Source organism: Telmatherina bonti, assembly GCF_933228915.1.
Source record: "Telmatherina bonti genome assembly, chromosome: 10".
Lineage (NCBI taxonomy): Eukaryota > Metazoa > Chordata > Actinopteri > Atheriniformes > Telmatherinidae > Telmatherina > Telmatherina bonti.
Window position 1 is genome coordinate 8,517,341 of NC_136628.1, and position 18,226 is coordinate 8,535,566.

At 38.9% G+C, this 18,226-nt stretch overlaps 1 protein-coding gene across 1 annotated transcript; it reads left to right on the forward strand.

Annotated features, from left to right (window-relative positions):
- The first annotated feature begins 547 nt into the window (after positions 1-547).
- LOC306761795 (hepatic and glial cell adhesion molecule-like) lies at positions 548-17,694 on the forward strand. Its single transcript, XM_079248081.1, has 6 exons — positions 548-676; positions 2,116-2,457; positions 8,535-8,816; positions 12,945-13,038; positions 13,154-13,227; positions 17,554-17,694. Exons 1-6 carry the CDS (start codon positions 550-552, stop codon positions 17,568-17,570), a joined length of 936 nt encoding a protein of 311 aa, XP_079104207.1. The 5' UTR covers positions 548-549; the 3' UTR covers positions 17,571-17,694.
- Positions 17,695-18,226: the final 532 nt, after the last annotated feature.

Sequence of the window (18,226 nt, forward strand, 5' to 3'; positions counted from 1 at the left end):
GCAAAAATGCCCTTTAAGTACCTACATGGTGTGGTGAGACAGGTCTTCCCAGGTGAAAACGTTTAGTGCGGCTCTCCTGACAAATCCCATCCGGCTTCATTTGGAATAAAAAGGTAGTGGCTTCAACTAGTATTATCACGCTGAACGCACCTGTGTGCATGTCCCCGTAAATGCTGACCATGTCCATCCCTTTCTGAGCACAGTGTAGCATCTTCGGATGGAAGCCTTCATCTCAATATGACACAAAATCTCTAAGGAAAATTAGCATATTTGCAACACTTTGTAACAATTACACCATGTAGAATTAAAGCAGTGCTAATAAGGTAGAAGAGGATTCACAGGTGCATCAGGTGAATGTATACCTGTTTGTATATCACATCGTTTGAGTTTTTCTAACATGATGTAAAAAGCTAATAACTCACTAAATGGATATGCAGACACAAACACTTTTGTCCTGCGTTGCAGTGGCTTCTGGGAACAACATGTACCCAGACCCAGCACGGTCTGAATGAATGACTGTGTCCTCCGTCCTACCCAGAGTGACAAATCATGCTGACTTGTCCGGGAAAGCAACAAAGCTTGAGCCCCAAGATGCAGGCAGAGACACACACTTCTCCAAAAACCACAAAAATTCACTGGATTTTCTTGCTTCTTTATTGTGGTTTCTTCAATGCGGGTATGTAGCACTTTATAACGTCATTTTCTGCAAGCTGATAAATAACTAAGAAGAGTAAATAAGGTTAATTTCATAGCGTGCAAAATGTGTTTATTTAACAAATGACGCATATTTTTTCTAATAAGTGTGCTTAATATTGTTGCTGGCTTTGGAAACATTTCAAAACGACAAATCAAATTAATTTTTCAACCAGATTTGCTTCTTATTGATGTTGTCTTGCTAAACTAAAGGAAAAAGGAATGCTATACATGATGTATGTGGTACAGGAAAGTTTATTTTTACAAGGGCAGTTTAACAACAGTGATTTGATGAGCACCACAGAGACATATAAACATTAGAAAAAGCATAAAATAATATTTTAAAAAAGAGAGAAAATGAAAAGAACAATTAAAAACAGCATTAACACTGTTAAATGACTGAAGCAGCTATTATAAGTGGGTTGTTGGGTGTAAAAGACAATATAACAGGCATGTTATCTTTATTTATTCTTTTAAATATTCATTCTTTCTATGAAAAAAACCCATAAAGGCTTGATACAGTGTATTATTGTTGCAGAATTTACATAGTTTGTGCACTTTTTGCATTGTACAGTCTGTTTAAAAAAAAAAAAAGCATTGAAACAGACAAATGCTTTTTTGTCTGTTTCAATTTGTTGTTGGTGGTATTTGTTGTTGGGGTATAGGACTGTATCAGACTGTGTGGGTGTTTTTCCAGAGTACTGCACACCCTTTGTAAGTAATTCCATAATCGTCCCTACTGGCTGCACCAGAACAAGTGTTGTCAGATGTTTTCAGCTGTGCATGTGTGCCATCGCTGTCTTGCTTGTGTCGTGGTTCGCAGCAGAGTCACTGAGCTACTCTGTTTTTGCAAGGCTAGCATGGCATCCGTATAGCTCCAAGCGCTCTTTTCATTAACTGCCAAGAAGGAAATTTTAACAAACAACCCCACTTTTGTTTGTTCGTGCTGGGTCATCCCTAACAAAGCGCATGGCAGTGTGGGTCCAGTTCTACTGCAGTCTAATGTGTCTACATCACAGTTTCTCTTTAAGTTTTGTTGGATCTACGGCAGATTATAACCCCCAACATTTGTTCACGACTGTTCATGAAGCTACAGATACGATAGTTTGCCTCAGAGTTACGTTAACATCTGATTATTCACAAGTGATTAATCATAGAAGGACAGTGCAGTGACTGAATGAACAAACTGAGGCTCTTAATAGAATTTTGTTACCAATTACTTTGTTAAAAATGGTCATTTAACTGGAGTTTCTACTCGTACCAGTTATGGTAGATGTACTCCAGCTTAATGCATTTTAATGAAACAGCTTAAATATTCAGATTACTGTTCAATGTGCCATGCTGTGCTCAGATCTGCAGATCTGCAGAGACGCAGATCTGGGAGCTTGTGGGATGATTTAGCATGTGTATATCTGTGTGCAGGTGAGGTGCTGGCAGTAAATATGACCATCCCTAACACTCTGATCAGAGGAGCAGTTGGAGGTGAAGCCCTTCTCTCGGTCCGGTATAACAGCTTCAGCTTTGACCCACCCGTCATCAAGTGGCAGCTCAGGAGGGAAAAGTTGGTCACCGTTGTCCAGTCCATTGGAACGGACATCATTGGAACGCTGAGGCCTGAGTATCGTGACCGCATCCTGGTGTTTGAGAATGGTACTCTGCTTCTCCACAACCTCCGGCTGTCTGATGATGGAGTTTATGATGTGGAGATCTCCATCACCGATGATACCTTTCCAGGAGAGGGGAGCATAACGCTCACAGTGGATGGTACGCATATAACCACTTTATACAGTTTTATAAGCTTTCAACCACATTTCACTGTCTTCAGTTTCCCCCAGCAACCATGCAAACACTAAATCTGGTTCTTGACTTCACTCAGATTTAAGATTTAAAGTTGACTGAGGGTTATAGTTTAATCAATTATATTGTCAGAGTTAATAACCAAATACATAAAAAAAAAAAACCAACGTGTTAATAAAAAAGTGTAGCACATTTTAAGGGCTGATCTGAAACAAGTCTGATAAGAGGAAGGAACCATGTCTGCTGCTCGTCACTTCATTTTTGTCTCAGTTTACAGAGAAATCCTGACTGAAAGACGTTATAACTCCCATTTCCATTACATCTTGCTGTCTTTCACACAGAGTGTAAAAACATTCCACATTATCCCAAACAATGCAGAATTGTTCCACATTCCTGAAACGTTGTGAAGTCAGCTTGCTTACTGTGCACATTTGCAGCTCTTACACGTCCACGGAGGTATTTTTTCCTTGGCAGATGTGGCTTCTGTTCTGCTTGTTGGTGGGAGAAGCAATGCTGGGAATTTCATGAGTTCACTACAGTCCATTAATCATTTGGCTTTGCTGCTGGCAAGTTTGTTGCATAGATGGACACATAAGACTTTCCCATGTGGGTTACGGTGCAGATGTCCAGTAACATCATGAATATTCATCAGTATGTTCATACATTGTTGGAAATATTTGCATTTTTCCTTTCGTTACAAATATAGTTTAATATGTTTATGGTGTTATTTTCTTACTTGCCACTTGTCGGCTCAAAGTGGAATAATGTGTTTTGAATCTTTATATTGTATATTGGTTGGGTAAGAACAAACAAAACATTGAACTAAACATTGTGATGTGCTGATGTTCATGTCTCGTACACAGAAACTGTTCCAGTCAAAATGATAGACCATAAACATTTAGCCATTTTCCAGTTTAGACAGCAACACTGTCCAGTTTTCTACTGAACCTGAGATCATTTTATGAAAATTACTGTAATGCAATTTCAAATATCTTCACACCTAAACAAAATAACATGAATGAGTGGTTTAAACAGTTGGATGTCATCAATGCTCCTCTGGCTGATCAATTTAATGACAATATCTTAATTTCATTTTGATTATACCTTTAAATAATAACATTATGTTTAATTTAATTTGTAAAAATTTGGTTTTCAAACAAATGCAGTTGGAATAAATATATCATGATGTGTTTTTTATGTGTAGTCTTTAGTTTATGTTTCCTGTTTTAGTTAATAGATTTTCTTGTTTTAGCTCCCTTGTGAATTTTTCCTGCTTTGCTTCCCGTTCATTAACTCACCTCAGGATTTCCTCATTTACTTCACCGTCTCCTCATCAGTCTCAGTGTATCTGTACTCCTCTGTCCTCAGTTTCCTTTGTCAGATCTTTGTCATGTTACCTCCGTCCAGTCCATTTGTTCGTTCTGGATTAAACTATTTTTTTTTTTATTGTGTCTTCCTCCCCATCCTGCATTTGGGTCCCAACATCTCCACAAACCCTGACAAAACAGAAATGTGTATACAAAGCAGTTACAGGGCTGACATGGATCTCTGAGTTAAACCACAGACAGAAGCTGCAGAATGAATATATATTCAAAATAAATAATTAAAACAACCGTATAAACATTTATTAATGCCAAAACTAACAAGTAGAAGAGGAACACATTTAATAAGGATTACCTAGAAACCAGAAAGATTATCTAATGATTAATTAATGGTCAGTTATTCATGAAATTGCAGGAAGCTTAATCAGGACTTAATGACTCATTTATGAATAATTATACATTAATTATTCCTTCTGGATGAATTTTTTTGCCTTTTTTTCCAGATTAACAAAATCTGTAACAAGTCAGTTTTACTGTTTGCTTAAAGGTTAATCTTGATTATACCATGGTCTGGGTGAATACTCGATTCTGATTGGCTGCAGGTTGTCGTTTAAAAAGTAATACTGGATACCAGTTAAAAAAAAGTTCCGTCAAAAAGCCTAATAGTTCTAAATCAGTGCGCTGGCTCAAGCCGCAGTTGGTAACCCTGGCAACAGAAATGTTAGCGACAAACGGGCAGAAAGAATATCTGGACTGACAACGTCAGACATCACATAAACATGATAAACATCCTCCTCGATTTCCTTCATATTGTGAAGAAATATGCATTTCAGGCAGAAAATAATCACATTTTTACTGGGATCCGTTAAGAGGTGGAGGACGGCACTTCCGTTCAACATTTTCATATTTCAGACTCGATCACCTGACGGTGGCGCGCACACACACACACACACACACACACACACACACACACACACACACACACACACACACACACACACACACACTTTCACGTTCATACACACTGAGCTCCCCACAATTACCCCTGGCCGCAGTGTGCGGACTGAGGCGCATTATCATACCCCATGATGCGCCCACGTTGAGGCGCATCATTGGGTATTTGTTGCAATAGTATCTGCTGCCGAACGACCAACAGGTGCTCTCAAAGTCAGTTACCTTGGAAACGCCACAACAAAAGACATTACATTGTCTGCTCTGCCCTTTCTTGTGAAAAACAATATTTTAACAGCAAAAATAACATTAGTAATTGATCTTATATTATTTCCTTTGTGAGTGACCATGGTAAAAGTGGATTAATGCCCTCCGAGGTTTCCATTATCAGAAATTAATGGACTTCGAGGAGGCCCCCGCATCTTCCATTAATTTCTGATAATGGACACCTCGTCGGGCATTATCCCTTACTTAACAGTCGTTGCAAAGCAGAGAAGAGAAAACTCAAAATGAGTGACGAATCTTTAACTAAGCATCATTAAGTTATAATTAGTTAGCATTTATTAGCACTTTATTCTAGTGTATCATTTGCTGAAGTTAGGTGCAAACTTTACATTGAGCACATTGTGCATAAATGAATAAAATCAAATTGGGGGATGGGTGGGTTTGTGTGTGTGTGGATGCTGGAGTCAGTTCCAGCATCGGTTTGGAAGCTGCCACCGTAGTTGAACCTGGAGACTGTGTCGGTGTCAGAACCGACTCCAGCATCCTGTACTGGCACCGTGTTGAAGCTACAGCTGGACAAGCATGTTTAAGTTCAACAAATTTCTGTTTTTCAGCTTCCTAAATACTTATTTTAAGTAAAACAAAATAAAGCTTTTTAATTTCCTTATTAGCAGAGGTGGGAACTCCTGGTCCAGAAAGTAAAAGTCTTGTCCGGCAGCTATTCTGACCAGTCACCAAACCAGTTGAATTTAATGAGCAGAGTTTATTTGCCAGGTAAACCTGCCTGTTAGTGAAAACACCTGTTCTAAATGTACAGGTAGATCCAACAACAAGGCAGGACTTTTACTTTCTGGACCAGGAATTGCCACCTCTGCTTATTAGTCGCTTGAACAGAGGTTGAGAGGACAGACTGAATGTGTTTCCACAGCTGGCTTAGCAACAGTCAGCAGCTGTCTGGGATCACAGTGATGAGGATCAGGTGTGTCACACCTTCCCAGGAGGTATATACTGAGTAAAGTGCACACAGAAGACCTGAGAAAAATCAGTTTAAAACAAAAAGTTGTAAAACTGGAGAAAACAGGCGCCTGTTCATTCCCTCTGAAATGGAAACTGCTGTGGCTTTTAGACGTGTAATTCATCCAACAGGACATGGATCATGGAGGACACTTTTAGTTTACACCGACAAAAACACAACATTGAGTAGACTCAAAGAGATGAATCAAATAAAAACTGAAATATAAAAAACATACACAACTCTTCTCTCTCAAACCAATTTCTTGTTTCTAAAACTGTACTGACTGGACTGGTGAGCTATCCAGCTTGTACCCCACCTTTCGCCCAAAGAGTGCTGGGATAGGCTCCAGCTTCCCTGTGACCTTTTATTGGATTAAGCGGTTAGGATGATGAATGAATAAATAAAACTGTAATTAGCAAGATATGATCAACATAAAACCCAGGTTACGTCAGTGAAAAATGTTTGCTCGTATACTGCCATCCAGTTATTTAGGCTGAAACAAATGATTCTTTCTCATGTGTTTACTCCATTCTTTACTTTTCTTTGTTTCTCCGCTCATTATTCTCCTTAGCATTTTACATCTTTCCTTTTTAGATTGCTGGTAACTGTCGGCCAAGGCCGGATTATCCTATGGGCATTATGGGCACGGGCCCAGGGGCCCACACCCACGCCCACGTAGGCCATACAGCAGCGGTTTGGACATGAAACAAAATGTACATAAAAGCCAGAGAGTTCCACCAAAGTGTCCAGTGTGTTGCTGGTACCACTGGCTGAAAGATGTTTGAAATGTCATTTCACTGTGTTTCATTCACAATTTTGCGGTGGGGAAGGGGGGCCTGTGGGACACTCTGGCCCAGGGGCCTGTGCACTTTTAATCCGGCCATGCCGTCGGCTGTCTATATTTTCATACGTGTGTTACATCTGCTCATGTTTTTCACAGTTATGGCAGATAAAGAAAAGAAAGAACTATTTCAGCTCATAAAGGAGGTAAAAAAAAGTTCATGTTTATAGGAAACTTACAGGAGTGATGTAAGGAGATCATTTACTCTAGTATATAGGATACCATCCTGTAGATTAGAGAAAACATTTAAGAAATGCGAGAACAAAATACTTGGTTCTTTAAAAAGAAAAATACAAAATACTTTTAATTTTTTTTTAAATTTAACACATAAATTTAGACAGAGCAAAATCCAAGTCACTTAACTGTTATCACAACTAAAAAATGGTCTTTAAACATACCCAAAGAAATGTGGGCAGAAAAAAAGCTTTTGTCGTAGTAGATTAAACTTAACCCCAAAAGCCCAGTCAGTGTGAACATAGCTTCAAAGCTACTTTGTCATAAAAAAAACCCTTACTTTATAAACAGGTTAGCTTTAAATAAACCAGAGCAGTTATTTTATAGCCATGTGCCATCTTCGTATTCACATTACTACAAGCAGGAGTACTTTATGTACTGCTAGCTCAAACTTACGTGTGTTTTTATTATTAAATGACAAAAAAAAGTGTTTACTTTTTGTTTCTACAACATAAAATGGAGAATTTGTAGCATTAAAGCAACCGCTTTTCTTTGCTAAGTACTTTTATCCTTTCAAATGTTCCTTCTCTCAGGAAGTAGCAGTCTTCTTTCATTAGTGGTGTCATGATGTGTTATTTTGTGTTTCTCCTTAGTTCTGGTTTCATGTTTTGGTTTGTAGTTTTCCTTGTTTAGTTCTCTGACGTCTAGGTTCCTGTTCATTAGTTTAACCTGGTTTGATTTTCTGATTAGTTTAACCTGGTTTGATTTTCTAATTAGTTTCACCTGGTTTGATTTTCTGATTAGTTTAACCTGGTTTGATTTTCTAATTAGTTTCACCTGTGTATCGTTGTGTTCTGTATATTTCTACCCTTCAGTTTTTGTCTTGAGTTGCGGGTTCATTTTGTTAGTTTTGCCCTCGCTTATGTTCACGGCATTAAATTACATCTGATTTCTGCATCCTGGCTTCCCGACTCCTGCATTTGGGCCCACATCCCCACTGCCACCTTGACAAGTGGCTCCAACAGGGCAAAACGTTCAATAAAACAGGTTGCTGTTTGTTGTGCTGGTGCAAATAGGATGGTTAGTTAGTGTGGATTACTTAAATGTATTCTTGTAAGAAAATTATGTAACCCATAATAAACATGCTATAAGCCATCAATCTGGTCCTCAAGGGCTGGTGTCCTGCAGTTTTCCAAATGACCCCACTGCAACATACCTGATTCAAATCAATGTGTATTTAGCAGACGTGTGCAGAGCTGGTCTGAGTCTGTCAGGCGTTTTCCAGCAGAGACAACTGGAAAACCTGCAGGGATCCGGCTCTGCAGGACCTTTACTTTTGTGTATATATTTATATATTTATCAATCTCACGTTCATCTCATAAACATAAACATTAAACGTCAACCCCCACAGGTTTTATAATTTGAATGTTACTTTTTGCTCGATGCGGCTAAATAAATTTTTTTTTGTGATTTACATGTGTCCTCATATGCTGTTTCTCTTGTCACCTTTACTCAGAGCCTATATCCAGGCCCTACATCCACATGGAGTCTTCATCGGTCCTGGAGCTCAGTGAACATGTCGTGCTAAACTGTTCCCATGACAACGGGACCAAGACAACATACAGGTGGTTCAAAGGTGGAAAGCCCCTCAGCAATCAGACAAGGTTCTTGTTGTCACCTGATCAACAGCTGTTGACCATTACACGGGTGCTGATGGGAGATGACGACATCTACAGCTGCCTGGTGGAGAATCCTGTGGGCAATATGACAAGCCTGCCTATCAGACTGGCTGTGTACAGTAAGTTATAAGATGTCTTCAGTACAGGAAGCATTAAACACATCAAGGGCAGAAAAATGACTGGTTGATCTGCTCTCAATATGCCAAAAAACACTGTAGAAAAACTGTGATTGGGCGTAATTACTTCCTTATGTCTACAGCTAAAACTAGCAGCTGTTTGAAGCAATATGTAAGCATTGAACACATCTCAAAGCACAAGCCATCTATCCTCTGAAAAACAAATCATGCTGCTGCTAAGGGGTTTAAATTTTAGTTATAGTCATTTTAGTTTAGCATCATGCCGACAGAAGTTTGTTAGTACAGAATTACAACATGCAGACCATAAAAAAGGTGGAAGAACTGGTTTTACCAGTTTCGTTTTAAGCATTATGCTTAGTATTTGACCAGGGGCACCGCTAGGAATTTGGGGCCCCATGAAGTACAATGACATATGCCCCCCCACCCCCATTCCCCCTCTACATTGCTTATTATATAGAGGTGGGGCCATGTGACCCATATGACTGGACATGTGGACAACAAACACTTACAGGCTGTTTTTCTTTCATAGTGATCATTATATTATTATTTATATCATATCATTATATCGTCATTATATCGTTATTTTTGTCAAAAATATTTTGTTTCAATTTTTTGGAATGGTAAATAAAGAGGAATTACCTGAACACAATGATGGACAGGGAGGGGAAAGGTTATGAGATGGGGCTGCTGCTGGCTCACATGTTTGAAGGACAAGGAATTCATTTAAAGTAAATTTCATGCTAAACATATACTAGCACTTATCAAATGCTGGTTAACCCACTGAGGTCTATGGCATTTTCCTCTTGCCTTGTCTGGTTGGTTGTACGTGAATGTTTTCTGGCTTAAACCGCTCGGCCGCTGGATAAGCCACAGACACATGTTGGGTTCATTACAAAGGCTTAAAAGTCCTATTTTTATTTTAAAAGAAATTTAACTATCATTTTCTCTTTTGGAAATAGACGCACAGGAGTACCCAGTGGTGTAATCCAGGGTATACGCGGGTATATAGAGTATACTCACTTCTAAACACCTTGTGATGCTGCTTTTACAATTACAAACGTCTCGACACATGTAATTAACCAGCAGCCGAACAAAGGTTAACAATGCTATCTGCATCTGCATTAACTTTAGCCTGAACATAGACATAATAAAGATATATATGCATATATATATGTCTTTGAGCCTGCCTCTCTCTAGTCTATGTGCCAGTATTGGTTTAGTCATTTCATAACTCTTCTTCCCTGAAACCAAAGATGTGACAATGAAGAAATATACTGTTGGATTTTTGAGTTAAATTAAATAAAGTAGTTTTACATGTAACTTTTTCTGAAAGGGTTTGTCTGGGCTACTTTTATTTTTCCTGTTATTAGAAAAAAAGACAAAAAATTGAGAGTATGCCCACTCCTTGAGGGACCACTACACCACTGGGAGTACCCAGTACGATGCGCAGGTCAGGTTTTTCCGACCCTTGGAAACTCTAAAAATGCAAGTGAAGGTGTATTTAATGACTCCTACCTACCACTTAATTCAGGGGTGTCAAACTCCAGTCCTCAAGGGCTGGTATCTGACAGGTTTTTGTTGTTTCCCTGCTCCAACACACCTGATTCAAATCAAATGGATCCTTGTTAACCTATTCATTCATGTTGTCCAGGTGTGTTGGAGCATAGATTAAACAAAAACCTGCAGGCCCTCGATGACTGGAGTTTGACACGTGACTTAATTAAAGTGAAAATTTTTTACCTGACTTGTGGGCAATCCCCACACCTGCCCATTCATCACTGTTACCCAGCATAATCAATAGGGGTGGGAAAATCGGGATTTTTTTGCTTCACAATTTTAAAATGGATTTTTTGTTAAAAAATCAATTAAAAAAAAAAAAAAAAATCCATTACAAAATTTTTGTCATTTTTATTGTTTTTATTGATCTTTTTACTTGTCTTCTTGGGCATTATAGCAGCAGAATGATGGTCTGGTTACTGGGTTGTTTTTTCCCTTCTTAAAATCAAGAAAAATGAAAAGGTTTTAATAATTTATTTTCTTTTTAATCTACAAAAATCAGCAATATCAAAGAATTGTGAGAATCGCAATTTAAATCAAATCGGCACCCAAAAAATCAGAATTGATTTGAATTGGGACAAAAGCGAATCATCACAGCCCTAATAATCAATGATGCCTCCAACCTCAGAGGGAGGACAGGATTAAGGTAGCCTGCAGATAGTTAGTTTATGTCCCCCTTTGCTCAAACTATAGAGGAAACACCTTTTAGGAGAATAACTGGGTCACATTTTGGCACAATTCATTGAAAATCAGAATTTCCTTTCTTTTTAGTGAATGATAGGTTAATGTGCTGCTCACGTTCTTGCAAAATGCTGCAGATGTGCAGAGATAGGACCAACCCATCTCATGCAGTTTAACAGGGGTGGTTTAACATAAAAAATATATTTCTAATAAAGGTTTAATAAATCTTTTTTTACATATCTTTTTGGGGCCCTATCAAGTTGTGGGCCATTGGACTCTTCCCAATTTATACAGCACTCCTCCATGCGACTATCACTTCTGTTTTCTCCCTTTTCCTCTCTTTAGCCAGCAGTTTCCCTCTTTAATGAGAGAATTATAGTTCTGTTTAAGCACACCAACATCTTGAGGCAAACAAATGGGCTTGCAATAGTCTCAGTCACATGGGGACCAGCAAACGTAGGAGCCAGTTTTCTCAAAGTGGGTCTCAGGGGAATGTCCTTAGCTGCCAGCTAGACCTGTTGGCCAGGGCTGCAGGACATTTTTCATAAAATAAAAGCAATATTTCTGAGTTTCGACAATAACAATTGCAATTTGCAGGTGTTTCCACTGAACAGTGTTTCGTGCATAAGCCTCGAGATTTAGCAAGAATCATATACCATTATTTTTGGGTTTTCTATTTGCTGTGAATTTGCTACAGCTTTTCGAAACTTTACTCTCTAATTTTCTTTTCTAAAACTCTAAAATTCACTGTTGTTTGTTCTGCACCGCACCATCTTTACCGGAAAAGAACTGCTCATGACCCCCCCACGTCATGTCCGGGGACACGATAATGCACAAAAAAAGTGTTTCCATTACACTTTTGCTATATATTTCTATATGGAAACAACTCAAAAACCACTTCATGAGAGCTTAAAAACTTTTTAGTGATATTAAACCCTTTTTTTGAGATTTGAGTGTTTTCATTAGTGTGTATTTTTTTTAATTGCGATATGTAGTTTTTGTGCAATTCTAGATGTAATGGAAACGCACTGAGAGTGAGATTTATTGCTGGTGGTGACTACAGGGCAAGACGTTCCAGGACTAATATGCAGGAGGAGGCCAAATTACCACAACAGAGTTGGACAATCTGACAGAGTTTGGAGCTCCTGTAGGTCCTTAATAAGGAAGCCCCTGATGAGGGCAGATATGAAGCAGCTGTACCTGCAGGAGCCAATCAGGCGCCACCATTAATTTCCTGGAAGCTGCTCCACTCCACTTAAGACTCAAGACAAACGACCCCTTGGAGGCAAATTAGAAATATTTCTCACCCACATGAACATTTTGAGGATAATGCAGGATTTAGAAAACTTATCTGTTCAAAACCATTAAATGAGAACAATCAGGAAAAAAAAAAAGAAAAAAAGGAAATCTGGACTTACAAGAGTCTGAACAGTGCCCCAGGATGAACAAGATGAAAAGAAAATGTCTTGCATGTAGATCGTATAGTAAGCAAATAACTTAAATAAACACAATCATTTCTGGACATGTGACAGTGCTGTAATGTATTGGTTTGATGATGGTGTCACATGTGCACTCATTATGGTAATGGACATGAATACCTGAATTTCATGGTGGTCCATAAGTTTTTGTGCATAATTTTCCACTCAGATTGTTAAACACAACTTCAGCATGTCCCAACAGGAAAGGCTAAATGACAATAAAAGCAGCACATCCTCACTGGACAACAGTCTGTTGTTTACACACATATTTCTGAAATATACTGTATGTTCTGTATTTATTATTGACAATCTGCATTTATAAAAGTTACTATAAACAAGCTTGTCCATTATCATTTTACTATCGTGTTTTTCATTGGTATTGGTATCTTATCAGGAAGAAGTTCCCTCTATATCATCCTAACCACTGGTGGGATCTTCCTCCTAATCACCTTGGTGACAGTATGTGCCTGCTGGACTCCTTCTAAAAAGTGAGACCTGATCTTTAACTTCAAGTCAACTTTTAATAGAACAAAGATACTTTAAAAAGGTAGTCATGAAAAATAATTAAACAACCATTAAAAAGTATGCGTTTTGTGATCTTAGATCAAGACAGCAACCCAGAAAGCGTCTCTCCAGGATTCATGACCACACTCATCATATGCCAGTCAATCACAATGGTAAAGTTTTGTCTTTTTACATGACTGACTATGATTAGTACATACTAATTGATGTGAGAATGATGTGTAAAATTAATTGACGTCAACCAAAACTAACTGAATGACACTTAATACTTCCCCAATATTGAGGTTATTTGTTCAGTATGAATAAAATAATCAGGTATCATTCATTAATTGTTACTTTTCTGTGGGGAGGAATGTCTTCCTGCAACGCTGTTGCAGCTGAGCTGAATAAGGCTCAAGCATCACTTGATCCTTTACCAGTTTGTTCAGACTTCCAGAAGATAATTGACATGTTGTCAGGGATAATGGTGGATCTAAACGTTTAGAAGAGGAAGAATGTTCCACTGTAAGCTCCATTTATCAGGTCACCTCCATCAATGGCAGAAAAAAAACGAAGAATTTTCTAAATAAATTGCATCGACAAATCGGCTGACATACCCTGTCCTGCCATCTGGATTACTCTGTCAATAACATCAAACTCACTGATCCACAACATTTCTGTCTCCTGTACTCATAAAAACATGTGTTCCTGTTATTAATATGCTTTTGAAAAAGGGTTTTCTTTTTAACACAAGTTGATTTTAATATGATGTGGATTTAAACTGCAGACCTGGATGTTATATATGTTTTACTGATTAAGTCATGACAGCACACCAGTTATAGTTTAATATTTTTCAGTTTTCTCATTTTTACCCTTTTCTTTAGTTCCAGTTTCCAGAGTTGGGTTTTGTTAGTTTCAGCTAACTTTTCCTCTTGTTCATTGTTGAATGTTTACATTTAGTTTAGATTTGAAACACTTTGCATTGCAAAGGAAGTGAAAACCATGAAAATGATATTCATTTTAATTAGACTCACACCTCATGCCACATTTTAAAAAATATTGTTGATCAATGTGGCATCGTGTCATTATGTGAGTGGTCATGTGATTGTTAAAGTCTGAGTGTGTGAGAATTATTCCCATCTAGCAGTGCGCTAATTGAAGGTCAGGTCAGGTAACTTTATACCCATAGATAGAATTGGTTTGCTGCTTGGAGTTGGCTCATGACATCAAAACACACAACACCACGAATTGAACTGAACTGAATGCAAACAATTGTGCAGTAATCTCTGGTGCTTTGCCATTTTAGCGCATTATTACCACTACCACAGAGTCATAAATATGAAAATATCAACATCTTGCATAAGTTCAGTGTCCCATCAAGTCATAGGGTACAGCACAACACATAATACTGTATATTTAGATGCAGATAAGTTACAGACAAGCCGTTCATGTATTTGGTACCAAGCTAATGCTAACAGCTGCTAAGAGCCCCTTGAAAAGTCATCTGAAATAGATGAAGCACAAGGAAAAACTGAAAAAATGTAGCTGAAAGAAGCACATGGTGGCCTGCTGGCATGACTTCTGAGAAGAGTACCAGCAACTTAAAACTGCTGCAATATAGCTTTTCCTCCAACAAATTAGCATCTCTGTCATTTCATACAGCAAGTAACAGTAAATGATCCGACTCAAACGGGAGGATAAAGTAGTTGCTGGACTACCTGCTCTGTTTTTAACAATAATGCGACAATAAACGTCTCTGTTAGGCTGAATTAGCAAAGCCAGGCCACTGAATTAGCATAGCCAGGCCACTGAATTAGCATACCCAGGCAACTAAACCTGTAGCTTCCCACAGGCAACATGACACCGTGACACTCACAAAAAACAACACAAAACAAAAACTGCCTCAAAAACATTACTACAAACTATAATTTTGAGTATCAAATGAAGCAGTAACTTTGGCACAACTCATGTCAATAATTCATTGTTATAAAAACATCAGCATTAGCCTTTAGCTTTTGTTACATTGCAGAAGTACTGCTTCCGATTGAACAGTGCATGAAAACCATCAAACTAAACCAGGCCAGTTGTTACTTGTTCTGTTACTTCTCTGATATTTACATGAATTATAGGAAATGTATTTATTGCATGCAAACCAGCTCAACTTGCGTGAAATGTTTAGGGAGTCAAGTTAGCTTTGGTCTGTAGCTGATTAGCTTCAACTAGCCGTGTTTAGCTTCTACTTAACAGCAAAATAAAGACACAGATGTATGCTTTAACATTCTGCAGCCCATCAGGAACTTACTGCCATGGTTTTGAATAAATGCTGGCTGAAATATGTGAAAAAGTACATCTCATTTCAGTATGTTTGCACAGAGTTTGTTCTCTTTAAACTTCTCCCAGGTGTCTGTATAGGCTCTTCTCTCTTTTACTATTTGAGTTAGAAAGTCCTATTCAAAAACATCCCTTTACCTTCGAGGCAGATCTCTTTCCTCTTACTGGCGAGTCGAAGTGTCTTTTCTTTTGTTTTATATTCCTGGAAATAGATTATTATAGATCTTGGACTTGACTCTTGTGGTGGCGCTGATCCTGAGTGGTGTGTCAGGAGAGGACAGCTTGGGTTTAATAAGCTTCTCAATAACAGTGAGTATGTTGTCATATTCAGACCTCTCAGGAATTCTGTGGACAAGTATTTTGTTCCAGAGGGATCTCGCCTCCAGGTCAGTGAGCAGAAGGTGGACGCTGTCTGGATTTCTGGGGTGTGGTAAATTAGTTGAAATCAGCATATTGATTTTCCACATCAGCCACACTCAGTTTTACTTCTCTTCAACTCTGTTGTTTCTTGTAGGTCGTTGCCAATAAAGCTGAGTTTCTGATTAATTTCTTCTCCAAAGTCTTACAGATCGTTCTTCCTTATACCTAAGGTCTTGGCGTGAAGGGATTTTATATCTAAGATAATGTCAGCTTGAAGAGCCTCCATGTTTTTGCGTTTAACCTGGTCTTTAGCAGCATTGTTTCTGAGAGTGAGTTGCTGTCCAGGTTTTGGTTCTTTTGCAATTTTCCTTCTGATGCTGGCAGGACAAGACATCTATGGTTTACAAATATATATACAGTACCAGTCAAAGGTTTGGACACACCTTCTCACTTTGTGGTTTTTCTTTATTTTTTTTATTTTCTTAATTGCAAAGTACAACTAAAATGAAAGTGGAAAAACACACTACAGGCTGATCCAACTTTGATGTAATGTCCTTTAAACAAGTCAAAATGAGGCTCAGTAGTGTGTGTGGCCTCCGCGTGTCTGTATGACCTCCCTACAACGCCTGGGCATGCTTCTGATGAGGTGACTTGTGTTCTCCTGAGGGATCTCCTCAGGATCTCCTCCCCAGACTTGGGTGGCAGAGCCGCACCATTTGTAATTAACAAAATTAATTGACATTTACAATGACATTGCTTGCTAAAACCAAAAATGCCACTCATTTACATTCTAAACACTACTTTAGTGGTTTAAGTAGCTAAAAACCACCTTTGTGATAACATGGAAAACTCCTTAGATCTTCATTTGTAGGCCTAACCCATGTGCATAACGTGCCAGATTAGTGGTGGGCCATTTCGGTCCTTGAGGGCTGCTGTCCTGCAAGTGTTCAGAGTTTCTTTGCAGCTACACACCTGACTTAAATCAGTGGGTAATCAGCAGACATGTGCAGAGTTTGGAAATAAGGGTTGTGTCCAGATGTCCAGCCTATTCTCTACATAGTGCCCAATACAGTGCTCATGCCATTTTCTAGGGTCATCCGAATGTCCATAGCAACATAGAAATAATAAAATACATTAAAAGAAAATATTTGTTCACACAGGTTTGGATTGGGACTGGCAAGCTGTCCAGGGTGTACCCTGCCTGTCGCCCAAAGCCGGCTGGGATAGGCTCCAGCTTCCCCGTGACCCTGAATTGGAATAAGCGGTTCGGAAAATGAATGAATGAATGAAAGGTTTGGATTGGACGACGTGGTGGTTGCCGTAGTGACAGTTGGTAGTCACCTGATCTGCAACGTAGCGAAAATAGCCAGCTTCGTGTCCGAATTGCCAACAGAATGAGTTAACCATATAGTGTGCTATATAGTGTAGTGCTATGTCGTAAATATGAATAATGTGGGCATTCGGACACAACCTAATGCCGCACAAGTCTGCTTATTAAGTTTGATGTGTGTCAGGTGTGTTGCAAACTCCTAACACTTGCAGGACTGCAAGTGCAAATCGAGGACTGGATTTACCCACCCCTGTGCCTGATGATTTTGCTACTCATTTTGCTAACTCATTGATTGCAAGGGCTTATAAAAGATACATTTAATGGCAAATAAGAAAAACACTTGAATAAGTATTGTAACCTGTGTAAAGCCATAGTATGCCTTGATACTAAGAAATCATTCCACACAATACAACTATACAATTTACAACATAAAGTTAGTTAGTAATGAATGGATTTAGTGTAATGTGCTCCTGTCTTGCAGGATCCTTCCATGGATGACTTCCAGCTACAGCACTGGATCTCCTTCTGAACCTGACAGCCTGCCATGTTATGCCACTTCCCGAATGAACACTAGTTCTCTTACCCAACCATATGGGTTTCCTGTCCAGGTTTCATACTGCCAACGAGCGTGTGCAACTGATTGCTGACTGCAGGCAATGGAGGCAGCTGGTTGCTGATGGTGGCAGGCGTTGGCTGACGCCTGATTTACATGTATGCCTTCCCGTGGTGCAAAGTGGCAACAGGTTTTAGCTCTCTGGCCTGGTGCTTGTTGAACTCTGTACAACACAGCAAATAGGCAGTTACACCATCCTAATATGTACTACTCCTGACTTGTGCCCCTTGCTGACAAAGTGGTTCGGGTGCCTGACTTGTTTTGACCAAGTTACTGACAGTTAGGTGCCACAATAGCAACAACTATGACCGGTCCCTTGGAAGGAAGAGCTCTCTCAGTGGCTGGGACAGGAGTATCAAGGCCAACCAGACTTTCATAATTAAAAATACATAACCAGTCAGGAATTTAGGTTCGGTTTACACCAAAACACTCACTGCAAAATGAAAACTGGGGCGGGGGGGGGTGCATTTTCACAACAACAGAATGACAAATGTTATGGAGCACCGAAACTGCCAAAAATTAAAAATACAGAAATGCAGAA